Source organism: Ictalurus furcatus, chromosome 24 (assembly GCF_023375685.1).
Source record: "Ictalurus furcatus strain D&B chromosome 24, Billie_1.0, whole genome shotgun sequence".
In the NCBI taxonomy this organism is placed as follows: Eukaryota; Metazoa; Chordata; class Actinopteri; order Siluriformes; family Ictaluridae; genus Ictalurus; species Ictalurus furcatus.
Genome location: NC_071278.1, coordinates 12,099,017 through 12,119,712, shown reverse-complemented (window position 1 = coordinate 12,119,712; position 20,696 = coordinate 12,099,017). Strand labels below are relative to the sequence as shown.

The 20,696-nt window shown below is 39.9% G+C and overlaps 1 protein-coding gene across 1 annotated transcript; it reads right to left on the bottom strand.

Moving 5' to 3' along the window:
* Positions 1–37: 37 nt before the first annotated feature.
* On the bottom strand, positions 38–20,532 carry zc3h7a (zinc finger CCCH-type containing 7A). The gene is made up of 23 exons (XM_053612642.1): positions 20,249–20,532; positions 19,370–19,476; positions 16,598–16,637; positions 16,279–16,476; positions 15,875–16,033; positions 14,957–15,037; positions 13,659–13,712; positions 13,533–13,572; positions 13,143–13,435; positions 10,615–10,900; positions 9,371–9,417; positions 9,104–9,278; positions 8,856–9,014; positions 7,880–8,085; positions 5,541–5,626; positions 5,234–5,415; positions 5,072–5,142; positions 4,825–4,961; positions 4,033–4,138; positions 3,826–3,934; positions 2,730–2,863; positions 2,331–2,494; positions 38–2,246 (listed from the first exon to the last, which is right to left on the bottom strand). Exons 2-23 carry the CDS (start codon positions 19,435–19,437, stop codon positions 2,057–2,059), a joined length of 2,985 nt encoding a protein of 994 aa, XP_053468617.1. The 5' UTR covers positions 19,438–19,476; positions 20,249–20,532; the 3' UTR covers positions 38–2,056.
* Between the last annotated feature and the right edge of the window lie 164 nt (positions 20,533–20,696).

Sequence of the window (20,696 nt, the reverse complement as noted above, 5' to 3'; positions counted from 1 at the left end):
TTTCAACACTTGAATTCAGGAAAAAAAAGAACTACAATTATGAACATGTTCTGTTTTATTCACATATTAGTCTCAAATCAGTCAAGCAGAGAGGAAAGAAGAAGAAAAAAATATCCAACTCCCAATTGCTATGGTTCAGTGGTCCTAACCTCATGATCAGAAGGTTCTGAGTTCAGATCTCCAGACGTATTTTTCAGCAAGGACCTCGACTCTCAATAACGCTTGATGAATAAAACTGTAAAAAGTAATAAGATCCGAAAATCTTGAAAGAAAAAAAATGATTTGAATCTGAAAGAAAACCGTGATCGTGAACTTAAAGCGAATTAAGTGAATGTTTAAGAATGACAGTACTTTTATACGGAGTTGTCCCGCGTGAGGTGGGAAAACATAAACGTAACTGGACAGATGCTGCTTAACAGGAGGCCCAAAGGAGCGATAATACCAGTAAAGCCGGACAGAACGACGCTGTAAAAAAAAAAAATGGATTAAATCAGAAATTCGGTAATAACTCCTTGACTATACAAGACCCAAGGTCAATCAAGGACATCATTCGAGCATATATTTGAAATAGAACAACAAAAAAAAATCTCTGATCGAAAACCAAGATCTGATCAAACAAGCAGAACGAGGTGCTCCTGCGTGGTTGGAACGAAAAGCTGAACACACACCTGCGGACTAGTGAGTCTGGATTTTAGTAGTAACACTTTCTTGCACATGGGTACGGTTTATAGTTGACATACCTAATGTATTGTTCTTAAAAAAATAAACAAACAATGAAAAAATTCTTTGCAACATGCTTTAACTATGCATAAACAATGATATTTTTCAGTGCTGCCCCCCCCATGTGTGTCTCACAGCTAGATGGCATTAAACAGGGTGTTAATATTAAATACTGAGAACTATACACGACCATATCATTTATTCATGCCATCTCAAGTGTTGAGTGACTTCTTTCACTTTATAGCAGGATGAAGGCATTTATGAGTTTTATGTGGTGGGACAGGGCGTTCGGGAAGGAATATCATACTTAAAACACTAAAAGTCAGACAAAACAAGGCAGTAAAATATGATTTTCTACAATGACGCACAGTTTGGTTTGGCAAGTGAAACATACACCGCCTGTGTGATTTCACAGCAATACTAAAGACTTAAAGGAAGAAAGTGCAGCATCTCGGTTCGAGTTTTCCGACCGCCTCTAGTGCATCTGTCGCAGATGTTTCAATAATATAAATACGATTGTTGCTTGGGATCAAGTCAGAACATAACATATGTAGAATGGGAACCTAGTAAAGCTAGAAAACTTGGGAAAAAAATGTAGATATATTTAAGCTTACCTCAGTGTGATGAGACGACTAAACTCCAACTATCCAACAAAACGTATTCAAAACCATCTTGTTGAAATTCCCCTCGACTTATTCATCATATACTGCTTCATGTTTACTCCTCATGCTCCTGTCACATGATAAATATGTAATGTATGACCATTATTTTACCATTACCAACAGGCCAATTCAATGCTAAGACCAGGGAATATAAAATAATGCTGAAGCCAGGAACTAAAAGAGAATTACATGGCAGAAAATGTAAAGGAGAAAAACTTGGGGAAAAAAAAAAGTCCCTGCAAATAAAACTATGTCCAGGAAACCAATCCATCAAATTCTCTCATGTTGTGATCATGTGATCAAATATTAATATATGATTTATACTGTATTCTTTCTTCTTTGGTGTCTTTGGCCTGATTACAACTCAAGGAATCTGAAAAGAGGCCCATTGTATAACACTTACTGAGCTGGAACATTAACCATGATGTGTTTTTTTTCTCTCCCCTCTTTGTTAAAATTAACGAAGCCATAGTTTAGCAGAACGCAGCTCCAGCTCCGTGTTTTCCATTAACATCAACCAGAGAGGAAAAAAAAAAGAAAGAAAGAAAAAAAAGAGGGCTATGTGCGCACTCTCGAACTGTAGGGAGCTTCACTGGAGCTCGCCCACTTCAATACTGTATTCCCGACACACGATTTTCAAACGCACTCTGGAACATTTTTGAATTAATCAAATTTTACTTAATGTCTTTAAGCAGAAAACTATATTTGCCAAAGTCGTTATCGTTTGGCGAGATCAAGTGATCCTTTCGGGCTTTGGCGAGTTTCATCAGTAGAAATTCTCTGCGGTCCATCCACTCCTTCAGCTCCTTGTCGCCATGGGCCATAGTACACGTCTCGCCATCGGGGCACGTGCCCTTGAGGAACCTGAAGCCGGCAAACATACGTCTATCAAACACGTGTCTACGTTTGTAACAGCACTTGGACGCTGCAGGTTCAAACTGAACTCACCGCTCACAGACTTTGAAAACTCCCGTGGGGAAGCGATACTGCCAGCCGTTCTGGTCATCCTCTGAGTTGAACATGCGGTCCTTGTGCTTTTCCGAGGTGATGTGCTGCTGCCACTGTTTGTCACTGTTGCAGTTCTTCCCGCACAACCAACAGTGGTTTCCAGCCTAGTGAAAATAGACAAAATGTTCATCATGAGCGATTTAAAAAAAGATGGCTGGTACAGAAATGACAGCACTGATACCATGTTAACAAGAAGGAAGCACAGGAAGTTAATCTCCCCTCATTCTGCCTTGTTCCTTGATGGGAATTGACATTTCCTTCCATTGTGGTGCATCGTATTTAGAAATAATTGGTGGAACAACAAAGAAAATGTATCAAATATATAGTCTGTTCCATTACCACTTCCTCTGCGTAGTCTGTAGGCATGTGAATCTGTTTCCCGTTCTCCTTAGCAGCACTGCTTGAGCTCTCTTCACCACTGCCTGGCCTCTGAGACTGAAGCCAATCATCATACAGCTGCTCCATATCTGCAACTACGCACACACACAGGTCTCGTTTATCAAGCTGCATACTAAACAGATTCATAAGTAAATCATTCATACAAGCAATTCAGTCTTCATGAAAATACTGTAGATTGCAAAATCGTTCGTATCTGACTCGTGCTCCTGATTGCGTGTAAATTTACGCATAAGACGACTAGCGTAAACCGCGACTTGATCAAATTCAAATCAAATTCATATAATGTGCATGGATTACTGCGCTTTTATATCTGGAATGTATGGTCAAGTTTAAGTCGCTTTTTCAAAAAAAAATTACTTTTACAGCGTTCAGCGGACGCTCGTATCCAGAGCGACTTGTAGAAGAGATTTGGTGTTTCTGTCAAAAACACATCCTCATGCTAGTTCACTCAATCAGGGAGGGGAAAAGTTTTGTGAAATCCAGTTTTTAATATGATTAGCATTAGTTAAAGAATGCGAACCAACACAAACATATAAATTAAGACAAATAAAACGAATCATTCAAATATGTGACAGGATGAGCTGGTCTGTCTGTGCACAAAACAAACGCCTCGGCTGATGGAAGATTTAGCGCTCGCTTATTATTATTATTAATATTTTTTGTTAAATATTTTTATTGGCAGAGAAGTGAGCCAAAATAACTTCCACGTCTGCCTTTCAGCCTTTACTCTGATCGCTCATTTCATGCTCCCAGCTGTCTGTGCACGTTACCTTTTATGGAGTTTTGTGGGCGTCACCACATGCAAATGAGCCGTGTCGGGAACAGGCTCTGCACTTTATGGATGATCATCATGCGCACGCGAGCACTGTTCCGAAACTGTTGTACATCCAGTGGGAATTTTTTATTTCGGTTTTGCTTACGCAAAAACATTTACAAGCAAGTTTGTTTACTAAAAGGCCGAGTGTATAGTTTAAACTTTGGATCGCTGGACGAGCATGTGGCAGAATTCATTAAAACATCACCTTTGTGGACTTACTATTGTTATCTTTCATATACGTCCATAGATCTTTCTCCTCCACGCTGTGGGCGAAAGTGCAGTTCCCAATATACTGACATTTCTTGCCCGCAGCCACATGCAAACAAATCTGAGCATGTAAAAGTAAAATGAAAATATAGGCATGATAAATAATGTTATAATTCATTACTTCTTGTAATTTGTGCTCATCACCATTATAAAGCTCACCTCAAACTGAGCAGGAGCAGGCTTTCTTGTTGGGAGAGGGCGAACTTCTGTCCACTTCCTCCGTTCGACTGAGCTAACCAGGACCACTCGTCTGTCTTTGGACCAGCTGGAAAGTTTAAAAAAAAATAAACAAACAAAAACCACATGACTTCATCAAAACTAAAACTTTACCCGTCACATAAAGCCAGTTGATATTCAGTCAGGTACAGTTCATACACCCTGCAAAATGTTAATAATTAAAAATAATAATTGGCATCATAAAATTTGCATTTAATTTTCTATTTAGTTCTGCCCTGAATAAGCTATTTCACATAACAGATGTTTACATCTAGTCCACAAGATGCAATAACTGAATTTACACAAATGAACCAGTTCAAAAAGTTTACACACGCTTGATTATTAATACTGTGTGACGTTACCTGGATGATCAGCGACATGATGTTTTTATGTTTTGTGATAGTTGTTCATGAGTCCCTTGTTTGTCCTGAACAGTTAAACTGCCCACTGTTCTTCAGAAAAATCCTCCAGGTCCTGCACGTTCTTGGCTTTTCCATCATATTCTGCATATTTGAACCCTTTCCAACAGTGCCTATATGATGCTGAGATCCATCTTTTCACACTGATGACAACTTATATATTGTGTCTTATGAAATAGCTTATTCAGGGCAGTACAAAAAAAAAAAAAAAAACCCTCTTTTTTTTTTTTAATTAAATTATTAACATTTTGCAGATTCTGCAAGGCGTATGTAAACTTATGACCTCGACTGTAATATGGTGAAGTTAAAAACTCACAGGTGTCTGGCTTTAGCGCTGCAGTACTTCTTGTTCTTGTCGGGCTCGGTGAGTTGGCCGTTCCTCCAGCACTGCCCACACACGAACTGCATTTTAAGATTAGGAGGCCCGAACTTCTTCAAGACGGCCTGCAGCTCCTAAAGGAACACAACACGCAGAAAAATCCAGGGGAGACTCCATTTGTTCCATTTCAAAGTTTTTAAAACAGCATGAAGTGTTGAAAGTAGTGTTGGAAACATCCAGGCACCTGTTCTCGTGTGCTGTTCTCAATATTCCAAAACTTCTTCGCCTCCTGGACAATAGTTTCGTGTGTAATACCTGAAAAGTTACCAATATCAATGAGTTAGAACTCGAAATCGGTCAGTGTTCTTGCCTACGTTCTACTATTGCAGTTGAGCTGTGGGCTGACCTTGCTCACGCTGCATCATCCACACTTGAAGCTCGACGAAGCTGTGGGCAAAGAAACAGAAATCCTCTCGCTGGCAGCCGTAGCGCACTGCGTGCCTACACAGATCCAGCTGGCACGGTGGAGTGTATGGGCGAATTTTGGAATACTTCAGCGTAGGGTTCTTCAATAAATGGACCAGGCACCTAATGAAAACATGAAGGTGGAGTTCAGGGGGGTTTTCTGGCTTCAGGGACAGTGTGTCTTTTCCATAAGTCATGGCAGACTTCACTCATCAATCACCACCAAAACGATGAGAAGAGATGCTTACTTATTCTGATCAAACCCATGCGGTTTCACTTGATGAGAGCAGATACCAGGCTTGCTGATTTTTCTGGGTTTGTGATCAAAGCACACCTACAAATCAGGTCACACTTATTAGAGGCCTTCATAAGATCAAACACATGCTTTACTGTGGCAACAGGAGAACAAATGCAGACACTGTCGTTCTGGTTTCATCAAGCCATTTCAGTTGGAATGCAACAGCTCCAAAGGGTTAGAGCTGCACAAGGCACTGAACACTTGATGCCTTTTTAATACAACAATGTAGGAAACTATTCGATTCTTTAACGTTTGTTATTTTAATGCTGAACTTACAAGCGAACTTAGATGGGTCGAAACACTGTTAGTAGCTCGATCAGCAAACGCACAAATAAAGAAGAGTGATGAACTTATGGAGGATGATGGGCCGCAAACAGGCAACAAAGCCAGTACGCAAAGGATGTTTAAAAATAAATAAATAAATAAATAAACCCTCAACAAGCAACTTGGTGAGAAACCTGACCGACAAGCATCGCAACTAGAGGTGGACCGATATAAGAATTTTACCAATAGCGATAACGAAGTTGGACGATAACAGATTAATCGTTCTTTTTAATATTGATACTGAATGAAAACGTAACGCTCAAAAGTGAAATACTGCTCAAATTTATTACAAAAATAAACTACTGACTGCACCATGTAAGAAATAACAGGCTGTCTCTCAGCAGATTCCACCCCAAACTGTGTTACCAAAAAGGCAGAATTATCAAAGGGACACTTTATCTATGTCTCAGCAATATGGGTATAATACCACATAAAGTGACATTCACACAGTTATAGCATGGGAGCAGCAGTGGGACATCAAGAACCATCCCATAAAGTTAATCTTCGAGATCTTTGACATCCTCTTAATTTTTTTTTCTGACAACCATGAAAATGTACTTTTTTTTGTTATTGAAATAAAGCCATAATTATTAATATACATTAACTACTAATAAATATTAAAGTAAATAAAAGATATACATTCAAACCGAACCGAAAAGTAACACTCCAAATAACAAATAATAATAGAGACTTCCAAAATGAATTAACAAACACTTCAAATAACAACAAATTTGGTCAGTGAGAGTTTGTTATTTCGCCTCTAGGGGCCGCTCCCGTACTGTATAACAACAACGGACACTTCTCAGCTGGGAAACACTTTCGTTGTGGATTTTTGCTGATAACCGATGATTATAGCGATCGATTATCGGTGCCGATTAATCTGCGAAACTGATCGATCGGTCAACCTCTAATCACAACCTCGACTTGGCAGGTTAGATGGCTAAATGTTTAATAAAAGCTGTTGTGTTCTTAAATTAGAAGTTGTTGATTAATTTTCTAACACAACAAGGCTCGGACAGAGGATGCAATTCAATTTACTGATAAATAAATTTATCAATAAATTATTTATTTTAATGCACTCGTTCTACTACGTTATCATTTCTTATGTAATGGGACCTTCCCAAGGATTTCAGGATTACTTTTGGGGATAATCACTGCTACGGTGAAGGTTTCTATAAAGACACATTTATTTAACGTTAACAGAAAGAGTCTCCAGCGTCAGCAGTGTAAAAGTCTTCAGGACCGGTGGGTTTGCGCGTTCCAGTTTTCTTAGGAACATGATGAGCCTTGTTTTTGTTTGTTTGTCTTATTATAACTTCAATATAGAGAAAATAACAGAAGCTGATAAGGGAACGTCTGTTTATAGCTAGATAACGTTGTGAGTGATAACAGGAAATAACTTGTCTTGTGGATGTTTCACAGAGTTAAACATTAACTATAAATAGAAAAAAGAAAATGTGTTGCCATTTTAAGCTTAATAACAATAGTTTGGCATTGTTGAGAACTGGGATATAAATACAACTGATAGAGTTAACATTATTGTGCATTTTTATTACACGAAGTCCTGATTAGTCAGTGCAATGCATCTGTTAACACGTGATCTCAGAACATATTGAATGAAACCTTGTTTGAATTATTTCATTACTTATTTGAATTCCCAATAAAGGAGGAAATTGAAATTTAGTGGACAAACAATGAGGTTTTTGGTGTTGAATTACTTCAGTCTATGTCCGCCCACTCAATTTGAAATTCAATTTTTGGGATCAAGATTCATAAGACTATGCCTAGTATTAGTATCAAACTCAAGTTTGGTACAGTAACAACCCTACCAAGTGTAAATCAAGCGTGTAACCACATTTAATACAGTAACACATTTAATAGTGAAAATAAAAAAAAAATAGTAATTAGTTAATTGCACTCATGCAAACCGTTCTAGTGCCAACGGCATCACATGAAAGATCTCACCTCGCAGAGAAACAGAAATATCCCTTGGTGCTCCTGTAGGATTTTGGAAACGGTCAAATTAATCTTTGCTCGGCTCCCGTTTGTATCGCACAGCAGGTCTCTGGAGATGAAGCCCTTGCGCTCCAGGGTCCAGACATCAATTTCTTCTTGGCAGTAAGCGAATGTGCAGTGACCAGGGTACTTACATTCTTCTCCGTTAGCGACATCTTTAAACGATTACGCAAAAGAGGAGACGATAAAACAACCCATTAGGACTACAGTCTTAGAAAAGAACACGAAGAGAGCATGGAAAGTGTATAATTATTATTATTTTTTAAAATTAAAAAACACTACGGCCAAAAGTATGTGGACGCCATATGATTCATATGTGGTTCTTCCCCAAATTTGGAAGCACACAATTGTATGGTATTGCCTTTGTATGCTGTAGTGTTACAATTTCCATTCAGAATCTAGCGGAAAGGCTTCCCAGAAGAGTGGAGCTTATTATAGCAGCAAAGGGGAATAAATCTGGAATGACATGTTCAACAAGCACATGTGAACATAATGGTCAGGTGTCCACAAACTTTTGGTCAGAGTGTATTTCACTGTCTGGTACTCAAATGTATTAACTGATCATTAACCAGATGTCCTCCCGATTATCTTGCATGTACATCAGGCTGCACATATGAAAGATAAGTGATTGAGTAGAAGAAATAGAAGAAAAGAAGGCTTTCAAAAAAAGAATGAACATAGGTCGGGTTTATTGGAGCTGGAGAGTCATGTCGCCGGAAACGGAGTCATTGGTCTCCCAATGTGTAATGAGTCAGGGTCATTACCAGTGCCCGAACTCGTGTACACCATATACACTGATTCACCACCTAGGGAGCTGACTGAGTTAACTAAAGCATGAGCATTGGAAATATTCAGGTACAACCAAAAGAATATTCTGCATTCGGTTATCAAACAGTATTCATAAACGCATTAACACTTAACTCACCTTTGCAAATATAATATAGCCCCATGTACTGATTTTTGGTGGGCCTTGGCCGAATCAATTTCCATGTAAGATCCTCAGCATGTTTGATTCTTCCGATCAACAAGTCCTTTTTACATTTATGGTCCTCGGAATAACAGGTGTAGTCTAGCAGCCCAGGCCCTGCAGGAACAAAACAGCTATGAGAGTGGCCTGTAAAACCACTGCGCAACAAAGCAAGCATGCCGCTGTACTGCATGGCTGCCTCTTACCGGTTTTAACAAAGCACATAGGACAGGCTTGTTTAAACTCATGGCTTTCAGCAAGTGGATTCTTGGCAAGGTCCACCTGCTGTGGAAGCTCCTGTGTATAAGTACTGCTTTCTGGCATGCTGAACTTCAATCCCATGGGTGGCAGCGTGGGCAAGGTTCTTTCACTGGCACCCATCTAAATGCAAGAATGTTAAAAGTACATACCGATGTCGTTACACAAATTTCCTGCTGAATTCCGTGACAGAAAACAAAACAGATAGTACTCACCATATAAGAATGCTGGCCAAAACCTGTTTCCAGTGGAAAACCTTTTTCTGTTGCAGTTTTTTTTGGGGGGGAAATAGTAGATAAAATCATTAAAACATGACATTTAAGAACCTATATAACTTCCTATATTGAGCAAATAGAAAGAGAAAAATCTGCACAAAACAATACAGCGGCCGAGAAAACACACAGAGGTGGCTTAGTGGTTTGCATGTTTGCCTCACACCTCTGGGGTTGGGGGTTCGAATCCCGCCTCTACCCTGTGGTTGCATGTTCTCCACATGCTTCGTAGGTTTCCTCTGGGTACTCCGGTTTCCTCCCCCAGTCCCAAAGGCATGCATTGGAGACTGATTAGAATCTCTAAATTGTCTGTAGTGTGTGAAGGCCTGTTCGATTGTACCCTCCAATGGGTTGGCACCCCATCCAGGGTGTCCCCCGCCTTGTGCCCCGAGTCCCCTGGAATAGGCTCCAGGCTCCCCGTGACCCTGTGTAGGATAAGTGGTGTGGAAAATGGATGGATGGTTTTACTCTCATGGGTTCCTAACTTTTTGGACACCCTGTACACTAAAAATAAATAAATAATTCCACACGGCTGTATGGATGCCTAATTCTGCCTTATCTAGGCCTTAAGTGGGATAATACACAGATTTTATTTATGAATCGAATGTGATGCAGGATTCAGCGGACACTGCTTATGGAATTACCCCAAAACAGATGCGACGACAAACGCTTTACTGCTAGAAAATATATTAAAAAGTATTTCAATTCAAGTAGGCTCGTGTGATTATAATGATATTATTGTCCGAGTGTTACATTACCAAGATTTCCAGTGGCGTTTATCGCTAATTATATTATACTACCAGACCCTAGAGAATGAAGTGTTAATGATTAGGTGCACTGCATTATGGGTAGTGTAGTTTGAGGCATTTTTTTCCTTGCCCTCTCCTTAAACTGGAAATCTTAGAAACGCTCATTTACCTTTATAATCCAACAGGTTTTGGACGATTCAATCGTTAACCGTGATATGTTAAAATGGAAAATCTTAATAAGGAGGAACAAATAAATAAATCAATGTTGAACAACACTGCAAATGCAAATAATTTAGTCCGAGGTCGTGGTCTGCACTCGCAAAAAAAAGTGGTTTAAAATACAGATTAACATAACAGGACCAATTATAAATATCTACTTGAATATTAAATCCCGCTCCAAAAGTGTAACACTAACACTTCAGAGACAAAGCAACACACCTGGCGGAGATTCCGCAATAGATAAGCTATCCAACGAATCCAGCTGTGAGGGGAACGAGTCCAGCTGTGAAGGGAACGAGTCCAGCTGTGAAGGGAACGAGTCCAGGCTGGAGTAGTAGAGCGATGTGCTGGGTTTGTGATAAGGTGCAGGCAGAGTCACGGTGCACGGTGGTGCCATGAGCATTGTGTGGCTCATGTAGGGGTGCGGCTGAAGAGGTGCAGCCATGGAACACGGGGTACCAATACTGCTTGTTAAGGGAAGAGGACCAGTCACTGTTGGAATGACCTTAAGGGGTGACAGAAAGCGTAATACAAACTTTAGATACTTTGTTAAATCGATTTATCCTCAGGGCTTAGATTACGTGGAGTGTCCGTCATACAAGTCCCTGAGCATGAGCGGTTACTATAGCAACAATAACTTAACTTATCAGAAGGAGCACGCTAATATAAACCCGTTAATCATGGTACAGCTGTAACTACCGTCCGAGCCGTGCTGTTATGCAAAAATAATGTGCACCTTCTGACCAATCAGAGTCGAGAATTCACGCTGCGGTATCATCTCAATATGATCAAAGCAATTACAGAGATTTTGGAAAATTCTTTTAGCAAGTTTGGTAAAAGCTGATGTTTTACATCCTAATCTTGGAGGCTGTGCCAATATGACAACATTGATACATCAGGGAAGTTTGTTTCCTGCCAAAACTGGGAGAAACAGTCAGTGTGTCAATGTTTTCTCTTGCTTGTAGCAAACTTAAGAGGTGCCTCCACGACTGCGAAGCAGCAGAAAACAATAGGGCTCGAGGTTTACACTTGGCCACACTTCCTATAATATCTAAGGTGTGTAGACTACACACAGAATATTTTTCCCCCACATAGCTGCATGACACAGTTGAGCAAGTGTAGGAATCCCTAAGCGTCCATGTTTTAATATTATTCAATGTGCGGCAGAGTGCGTAGTGCAGCCACTTCACAGCTCCAGAGTCTGCGGTTCGATCTGGAGCTCAGGTTCCTGTCTATACTTTGCATGACCTCCTTGTGTCAGCACGAGTTTCCTTCCACCTCCCAAAAAAAAAAAAAAAAAAAAAAAAAAAAAAAAACCCGTGCTGGTAGGTGAGCTGGAGACTATAAATTCCTCCTGGTGTGGAGTGTGTGACAGTTTGTGCGCATGCTGCCCTACATCCCACCGTGTGCTCTGGAATTGGCTCTGTGACTAAATGGCATACTGCAGATGAATGAATGGATGTTAGACAATTTTTCAAAATAATATTACCCACTCAAACACAAACTTAGTTGATCCCAGGTAGTGCAAGAAATTTTTTCACTGTCCAGTTTGCAGTAAAACACTCCAGGTTCATTACTACATAAATACCTTTTAAAATGACTAAAATTCAAATAACTAATGGAAAACGACAGCCCTAGCCCACAGTGTTGACTTTCCATTCAATTGGTATGGCTGGACGTTTTCGAAATATCGTCCATAAGCCTACGTAAAAGTTTGATGTTATTTTGAGCATACATATACAATCTTTCAAGAGAGAATTGTAAGGCATCTAAAAAACCCTAAAGCAGAGGTTCTCAACCTTTTGTAACTGAAGACCCCCCAAGCCTCCCCTACCATGTGGCACGATAGATAGATAATTGTTTTTGCTTTTGTACTTTTTTAAATTACTTTTAATAACTTTTAGGATTTTTTTAAAAAATAACTTTTATAAAACTACATAACGGACAGGTATGGAGCATGAATGATCAAAAATGTCTCTGAACACTATAACTATTTTGAACAAGAGAACTAGGCTGTAATAATGTGGACTATTTTACATGTAAAACATGTTGCATTATATTTGTCTTGCGTTCTAAAAACAATCGCATATGAATGATGTAAATTGGGACGAAGGGCGCGTCTCGTTATCCATGACATTGTTAAATCTCCGGCTCTCGGCCCCTCACTGAACAGAGCAGACGCAGAGAGAGGTGAGAGTGCAGCGGGAAGATCGCAGGACAGTACTGGCCACTTTTGGAAAGTCGCTAAGGTTTGTCCGCTAGATTTGTCGCTGTTGCAAAAAGAAGTCGCTAAAGGGGTCTGAAAAGTGGCTAAATTGGCAACACTGGTCTGCACTGACAGCTAGATAAAAGGCAGGGTAAGCTCTGCCTCTCCCCAGCAAAAAGAAAATACAGAGCGAGAGGGAATGCAGGGTTTTTCATTTATGCACATTATATATTTGAAAAGCAATAAAATACACTGAGAACCCAAATAATGCCCTGTCTGTGTTTTTTTTTTCTTAAAAAATTTGCGCCCCTCTTCCGATCTCTCCTGGTTGAGAACCACTGACCTAAAGCCAAAGCGGTAGCTTATACTCAAATTAGATGTAACGTACTTTTAACCCAGTTAAGTATACTAGAGGTTACTAGTTAGCTGTTGCTAGCTAGATTTTGTTCTACCCTTTGGCATCAGTGTTAGCAAAATGCATCCAATCTTCCAGAACCATGCTTTACCATTTTTTTTTTTTTTTGGTTTACTAAACATTTACCATTGGCAGGTCAGCTGGAGCTGCTTTATCCAGCAGTTCGTCCAGATCATCTCCTAAAAACTCTCCATCCAAGTCCAGCTGTGCATAAGTATCACTGGGCTTGGATTCATTTACTGCAGGCATAACCAGAGGAACAGGCTCAGGATTCGGTTGCTCGGCGGGGGTTACAGTGGGTGGTATTGTATGGACGGGTACATGCTGAGGCTCCACTTCTGTTTTCTGACTCCCGGGAGGACACAGCGGGATGTTCACTGGCAACAAAGTGCCAACAACTTGAGTAAACTGACACTCATCTGAGAAGCAGTAGGGAAAAAGATCATTTAGTCCTTGGCTTTGGGATGGTGAAAAGGTTTTCAACCTCAAAAATAAACCAAGCACAACCGGTCTTACCTATTTCAATGTCTTCCACAGAAGCAGAGTTCTGAGATAACTGTCGAAACAAACAAGCAAGCAAAATTTTTTTTGGTATTGCAATCTGTATTTATACAACATAAACAAAACAAAAATTATTCATACCTTTTCATTTGTTGCTCCTGATGCACTGGATCCAGATAAAACATTTAAGGCAGGCTGTGTAAAAGAAAAAAAACAACAAAAAAAACAAACATCATCAACCAGAAAGAAACTCATCACAAGACTGTAACGCTACATCTCCTTGAACAAAAATACCCCAGAGTACCAAGTCCTCATGTTTTCTTGTAGTCACATTTGTCCTACTATAACCTTAAACAGGTTTCTGGTCAGCTAACGCTGCACCTCAACAGATGGTGTATTAAACCTTGTGTACTGTGTAGTACCTTACTGTCTCAAGATCAAATGATCTACGCTATATGAAAGTGAGAAATCATCATCATATGGTAACTTGGGTCTTTAAACCCACCCCCAGAACTGCCTCCACAGGCACCAACGCTGTTTAGAAAACCCAAAAAGGTTCAGTACGGCTGGGCGATATGGCGTTACGATCTCGATATCCTGATAAATTATACATTGATCTTTTTATTAAATTTCAAACAAATTACAAACTCATTGGAAGCAGCATTTTTTTTATTGCACAAAATGTCTCTTGTTAAAATGTTTGCTTATAAATCAAATATTTTTAAATATTAAAATATATATAAATAAAATGTATTCAATTTTACCAATCAACAAATGTATTATTATTTATGTTTTTTTTTTCAAAAACGCAACAATATTGTTTTGCTCGCAGTTTGTTTGTAAGCAAACCTATAAATCATGCTGCATAGTGTGTATCGTAGATCAGTCCATACAGGATTTCGCAGTTTTTTCTGATTGCTGTGGCCAAAAATGCTTGCTTTTGCGGCAGAGTTTTGTTGAGCTTTTTTGTGCGGAAAACTACTTGAATAGCACGGCCTTTCACAGCGATGTCTGTTGGTAAATGAGCTGTACTCGTATTCGATGCATGTGAATGTGAGTTTGTGTTGACGTCACATGACGCGTCTTCGCCCAAATCTGAGGAAAATCTGCTGTAAGTTTGAAGAAATTTTTTTTTTTGAATCGCAATCTCCTTTGAATATTGTAGAGTTCGCTTGGTTTTGTATTGACTTCAGCGATCGCAAAATCCCGGAGGGACTGACAGAAATACCTTGAGAAGCGTCATATGATTTTTGTCGCATCAGCCTCTGTTTAACAGATCGTTGGGGTAGAAGTGGAATAACACACTTTAGACGGTGCTACTATGTGAAAATAATACACGGTGACGGCCCCTCGCTTCCTGGGGTGTATTACAGTTGTATAACAGCACGGTACGTCACGTGGTATTCCTTACATCATATAGGACTCTATATGTAACATACCTTGCCTCTGACATAGGCTTTACGAATTTTCAATCCCAGTATTTTGGCAAGCTCCTGAGTCAGTTCAATCACTCTGGCATCCTAGAAATTGCAATACAGTATATATAAATAGACAACACAAAAAAAAATCTTTCAGTAAATCAGTACGTTTACATGGACAACAATAATCCGATATTAACCCGAGTAAGACAATACTCTGATTAAAAAACTATCATGTAAACAGCGATTATTGATGTCCTTAATCTGACTAAAGTCATACTCGAAGTAAACACGAATCAATTTAAGACGTGTGTAGTATTTCTGTTTTAGTCACATTATCGACGTGCATTATAGACATGTACACACCTTAATCACACTATTAACGTCGTGTGGGAGTTTTCACCGCATTTTGCAACAGGGCACGTACACAGTGCTCAACTGTTTGACGGCAAACATGAGAGCATGACTGCGCCCGAAACCACGTACTTACCTACTATATAGTAGGAGGAAGACATGGATTTTGGCTACTATATAGTAGGTAAGTACGCGGTTTGGGATGAAGCCCACGGCTTCAAGCAGTCGTCTATTTGCACGTATAGCATGACAAATAATTAACAGCACTTGGAGCTTTCGTAAAATTAAAAATGAAACACCCAAAACTGTATACGGTACCATAACGAAGACCAACTGTATGTCGATACGTGAATTTCTGGAGGGAACGTCGGACGGTGTGGCGTGGGGACGTAATGACGTGTGACGTTAATCGATCTATGTTCTATAACATGTAAAAGGTGAACATGAAAGGAATATTCTAAAAGTGAGTCATGTAAACACCTTAATCAGGATATTGTCTTATTCAGAATATGGTCAATAATCGGATCATTGCCGCAAATATAAACGTAGTCTATTGCTAGCAGAAAAGTACTGTAAAATGCTGACCTGAGGCACTGCCATGGAGCACTTAGCAATGAGGTCATAAGCCTCCTGGTGTCTCCCCATCTCTTTCAAGCATCGGGCTTTCCTATACTGTGCTCTGTAGTTGTTCTCGTTCAGCTGAAGAGCTTGTTCACAGTCCTCGAAGGCTTGGTCGTGGAGGCCCTACAACACAACCGACAAAAATAAATAAACAAATAAATATATTAAAAAAAGCAAAATCATGTCCGCATGCTGAACAAAAACAATTTCTGTTTCATGTTGAATTTGGGTATATGTGGCATTACTGTCCACTACATAATGTGGCATTACTGTTACTTCTCCTAAACAGTCAGGATCTTTAACAGCTGCCCTGACGCCCACTGAACACCCACCCACCCACCCACCACTATGCAGAAGTATGCGCTCACAATGTGTAAGTAGGCTGCAGCACGGTTCGCATGCAGCCTCTCCCTCGTTTTACAAGGTATGTTGATCTCCTCTGATTCCGCATATTCAGATACGCCTAGGGCCTCGGTGTAGTGCTCGACAGACCGAGCCCAATCCCCTTCGCTGAATACATCGTTGCCCTCCCCGAACAGATTCCTCACCAGGTCCTGAAGATAAACCTGTGGAAAAAAAGAAAGAAAGAAAGAAAAAAAACCCCATACATATTTACTGTTAATCCAATATGTCTACTTTAATGAACGTATCAGCATGCATAAAATAGTGGGACGGAAGGCAACAAACCTCATACTCCTCTTGAGAGCCACTGAACGGCAGGGTAGACCTACAAACAAATAAATACATTACATCCGTGACTGAGGCTGAAATGAGCTACAAGATTTTGGACCACAGCACTTGTGCACCAATTACTTCGAAAACAAAATACAACCTCAAGGAACAATATGATAAGCAATAATATTATGCGGTTTTAATACTTGGCTGTATATGCTTTACATGAATAGACAGGGAATACCAAATGCCAGATATTGTTGATATGTTGCAGGATCCTTCACTTCCTGCTTGTTTCTGTACAGCCTTTTCCCTTTTTTTATAGCAAACATGTTAACTTTATATATATTATCAAGCATATCAACTTTACCTGGGCTGCACAATTTCTAATGAAATGGGAATCGCAATTTTTTTGGCGTCGATCACGACACTCGTGCACAACTCTTTCACCAATCCATATATTTAGTGGTATCTACATTTTCCTAGAGGATGTCTGTGAATGACAGCTGCCTGCGTTACTGAGTTTCTGAGCAAAAACCACTGCTGTTTATACAACTTTAATGATATTACGGTGCCAAGAGCACAGTATATCTTCTGTTAAAAGTTAAAGGAACAAAAGCAAAGTTAACAGCTGGTTAAATGGTAAATGGGACTAGTCGTCATGTAAAACTCAGTCTTGATCAAATATGCTCTATGTTTAATTATTAAATGTAATATTCAGGAGATAATGTGAAAGGTTTGTTTAGGACAAATGTTACCCCCCTCACAATAACTGGGTGTTTGGGTCATTTTAAAATTCGCTCATAGCCAAGCTTTCTGATGTTGTTTCTCCTCTTTTCCTTCTGTAGACTCGCAGTGCTTCAGGTGAAGAGTACGTGCAGTCTTAATGTACACCTGTGGCTGTTGGTCACGGCGAATAAGAAGGAATAGTGGCACCCGGTCTTATGTAATAGTGCAAATACTTCAGAACAGAAACCAGTGTTTTCCCACAGGACTTTGTCAGTCTGTGGTGGGTGGAGTTCGGACACTCTATAGCAGGGGTGAGCAATCTTATCCGGAAAGGGCAGGTGTGGGTGCAGGTTTTCATTCCAACCAAGCAGGAGGCGTGTCTGATTCCACATGTTTAATCAGTTGATCTTGGCTTTCAATAGACTCAGGTGTGGCTTCTGCTTGGTTGGAATGAAAACCTGCACCCACACTGGCCCTTTAGGGATAAGATTGCCCACCCCTGCTCTAGGGGTCTGGGGCATGTTTATTGGGGTATATCCATGCCAAAAATCCGAGCACATTTTTGATGCCCTCGTATGTGGACGCTCTTCATGAAAGTCATTTTTTTATTTGTGGATAGCAACAATACTACATTATGTAATATAATACCTGTAAATACAGGGTTTCTTTACCAGTTGTTAATACACAGGAAATGATTTACAGGTTTACTAGCCAGTCTTTGCATTCTTAGGATGGTAATAGATAGCGGTCCACCCATCTGATCTCATCATATCGATAATCATCCATGTAGTAAGACTCTTCAGAATTAATTGTGAGCTCCCTGATAATAAATCACTGGCTTAATAACAAAGGGTTGTGACTTTATTGTGGTGACTTGGAGCCATTGACTCCAACGTGGCTTGAAGGGGATGAAATTCTCATTTCAGTGAAAGATGTAGTTATAAGTCGTATCGCAATCTTGTAAATAAGATTTGTCGATTGTGTTTCATTGTTGTGCTTTCCATCCCATGTAGAAGATATCCTACAGTTGCTAACAAAATGATTCAACCCCCACTGCAAATCAGGTTTACGGTCAAACTTTACAGACTTTCAGCTGTTTGCAACGAACAAATAACAAAAGAAAGCAGAAATAGTTCAACACAACAAATGCTTCAAGTGGTTTCCCAAAATTCAACTGGAAATGCAACTTATGAGTTCTCCAGTCTCAGAATAATTCAACCCCCTGAACAGACTTTCACAACAGCACAAATATGCAAAACAGGTGTTGTCTCAAGAAGACTAAGACACGCTCTGTAGGCTGACTGGCATTTCCAAATTGTCCGTAGCGTGTGAACGTGTGTGCGATTGTGCCCTGTCTTGGGTTGGCACCCCGTTCAGGGTGTCCCCTGAGATAGGCTCCAGGTTCCCCGCAACCTGTGGTGGTTCAGTGGTTAAAGGCTCTGGGTTACTGATCAGAAGATCAGGAGTTCAAGCCCCAGCACTGCCAAGCTAACACTGTTGGGCCCTTGGGCAAGGTCCTTAACCCTCAATTGCTCAGTTCTATAAATGAGATAAAGGTAAGTCGCTCTGGATATGGGTGTCTGCCAAATGCCATAAATGAATGAATGAATGACCCTGCGAAGGCTAAACGGTACAGCAAACGGATGGATGGATGGATTCATTGAGTGAAAACACTTACAGGCATTACAGGGCATTTCTTCTAACATCAAATCATCTAACTTTACACTTTTGATGCATCACTCCTCTCTAATGAACCTTATTTTCCCCTTTAACTAGGGATGTTTTCGGATACTTCCTCAACAACAAAATCCTCTGCAAGTCACACAACACATCACAGGCATGAAGTTGTGTCCTACATGTTCTCTCTCTCTCTCTCTCTCTCTCTCTCTCTCTCTCTCTCACACACACACACACACACACACACACACAAAATCTACTTGTGCTTTCCAGGCCAACATCCCATCCCTGATCCCAAACTTCAACAGGAAGACCCCAGGATGAATTTAACACAGTTATACTAAGAACCTGAAGAGGTTATATGGAGTAAGATGGACTCACTGGATAAACTGCAGCCCTTTTTCAATACTCTGCCACCGGCTGCTTCGGTCCTGACACACTCCTGACATGTTCCCATGCGTGTTAGGAACTTCACTGTGTGTCAAAACCTGCAACACAATAACAAAACATGACATTTTCTTTCCTGTCCTTACTCACGTGTGTAAACCGAAATAAACCATGTCAGTACGAAGGCATTCTTTAAAACACTTCCTGGTACAGCCTCTTACGTCAGGCGGTTAAGGTATGCTAGCTAGGAGGCTAAATAGCTTCACTGTAACGCTTCAGCATAGAAACTGAGATTGTAATTAGTTTAAACAAATTATATGAAGGCTTACACAATTCACTGAAGTTATTTCTAAAATTCCTAAATGTGTTCGTTTTGGTCCCTAATCCAGGGAGTTCACCCGGACAGGCCATGCTAATATAACACCATCTGGGAATTTACCCCGAATAGAAAACAAAACTAGATATGTATACATTAATCACGAGTTAGCTTTCTTATTCATCTTTCAGCCACCTAAACTTGGTTTAAATGTGTGGTGTTTACTTTATTGATCGATAATACACAATACATGGCGTTAATGAGCCAGAAATGAGAGATATATACACATGGCCATGCTGCTTATTGTTACCAAGGCATAGGTGTTAGTGCGTTTATTTAGCTGATTTATAAAACCATATAAAACATCAATTTAGCTTTCTAGACAACGTGAGGAAGAAAGAATGACTAGGATGTTCTATTTAAAAAAAAAAAAAAAAAAAAACTAAAAAAAAAAAAACCCGTGCAGAATAAAAGTTAAGCTAACCCAGCTACAGTTTTTCATTCAGTAGCACACAGTACGGTTTGAACACCGTGTTGTTTTCATCAGCTTGACTCACCTTCCTCAAGTTCCTCAGCAAAAATCACACAATAAAAACAAAATCGCTTTATAAACTGATGTAAATATTCCACCCGTCTTTCCTTCAGAATCAGACAACGTGTTGCAACGCGTTAGTCTTTGGGTACAATGTGACTTTCTCAACATTTGAACTGCGCCATCTACTGAACACAGCTCATAGCAGACACAGGAGGTATCGTTTGAAAAAGAGTCGACTCGTCTATGTGTGAACCGACTCTTTTAAGTGAACCTTGGTGCTCATTCACACTATATGGGCAAATTTATCGGGATAATTGATTATCACACAAATATGTGGCTCTTTCCCAAACTTTTGGAAGCACATAATTCTTTGTATGCTGTAGCTTTTCAATTTCCCTTCACTGGAACCGGTTTCGTATTTTCTAGATTCATTACACATAAAGTGAAATATTTCAAACGTTTTTTTTTTT

Coding starts and splice junctions, on each gene's coding strand:
- zc3h7a (XM_053612642.1), bottom strand. CDS start 19,437: ATGTCAGGAGTGTGTCAGGACCGAAGCAGCCGGTGGCAGAGTATTGAA. Junction 16,638..19,369: donor AAAGGGCTGCAGTTTATCCA/GTGAGTCCATCT, acceptor ATTTGTTTGTAG/GTCTACCCTGCCGTTCAGTG. Junction 2,495..2,729: donor CAGACTACGCAGAGGAAGTG/GTAATGGAACAG, acceptor TATTTTCACTAG/GCTGGAAACCACTGTTGGTT.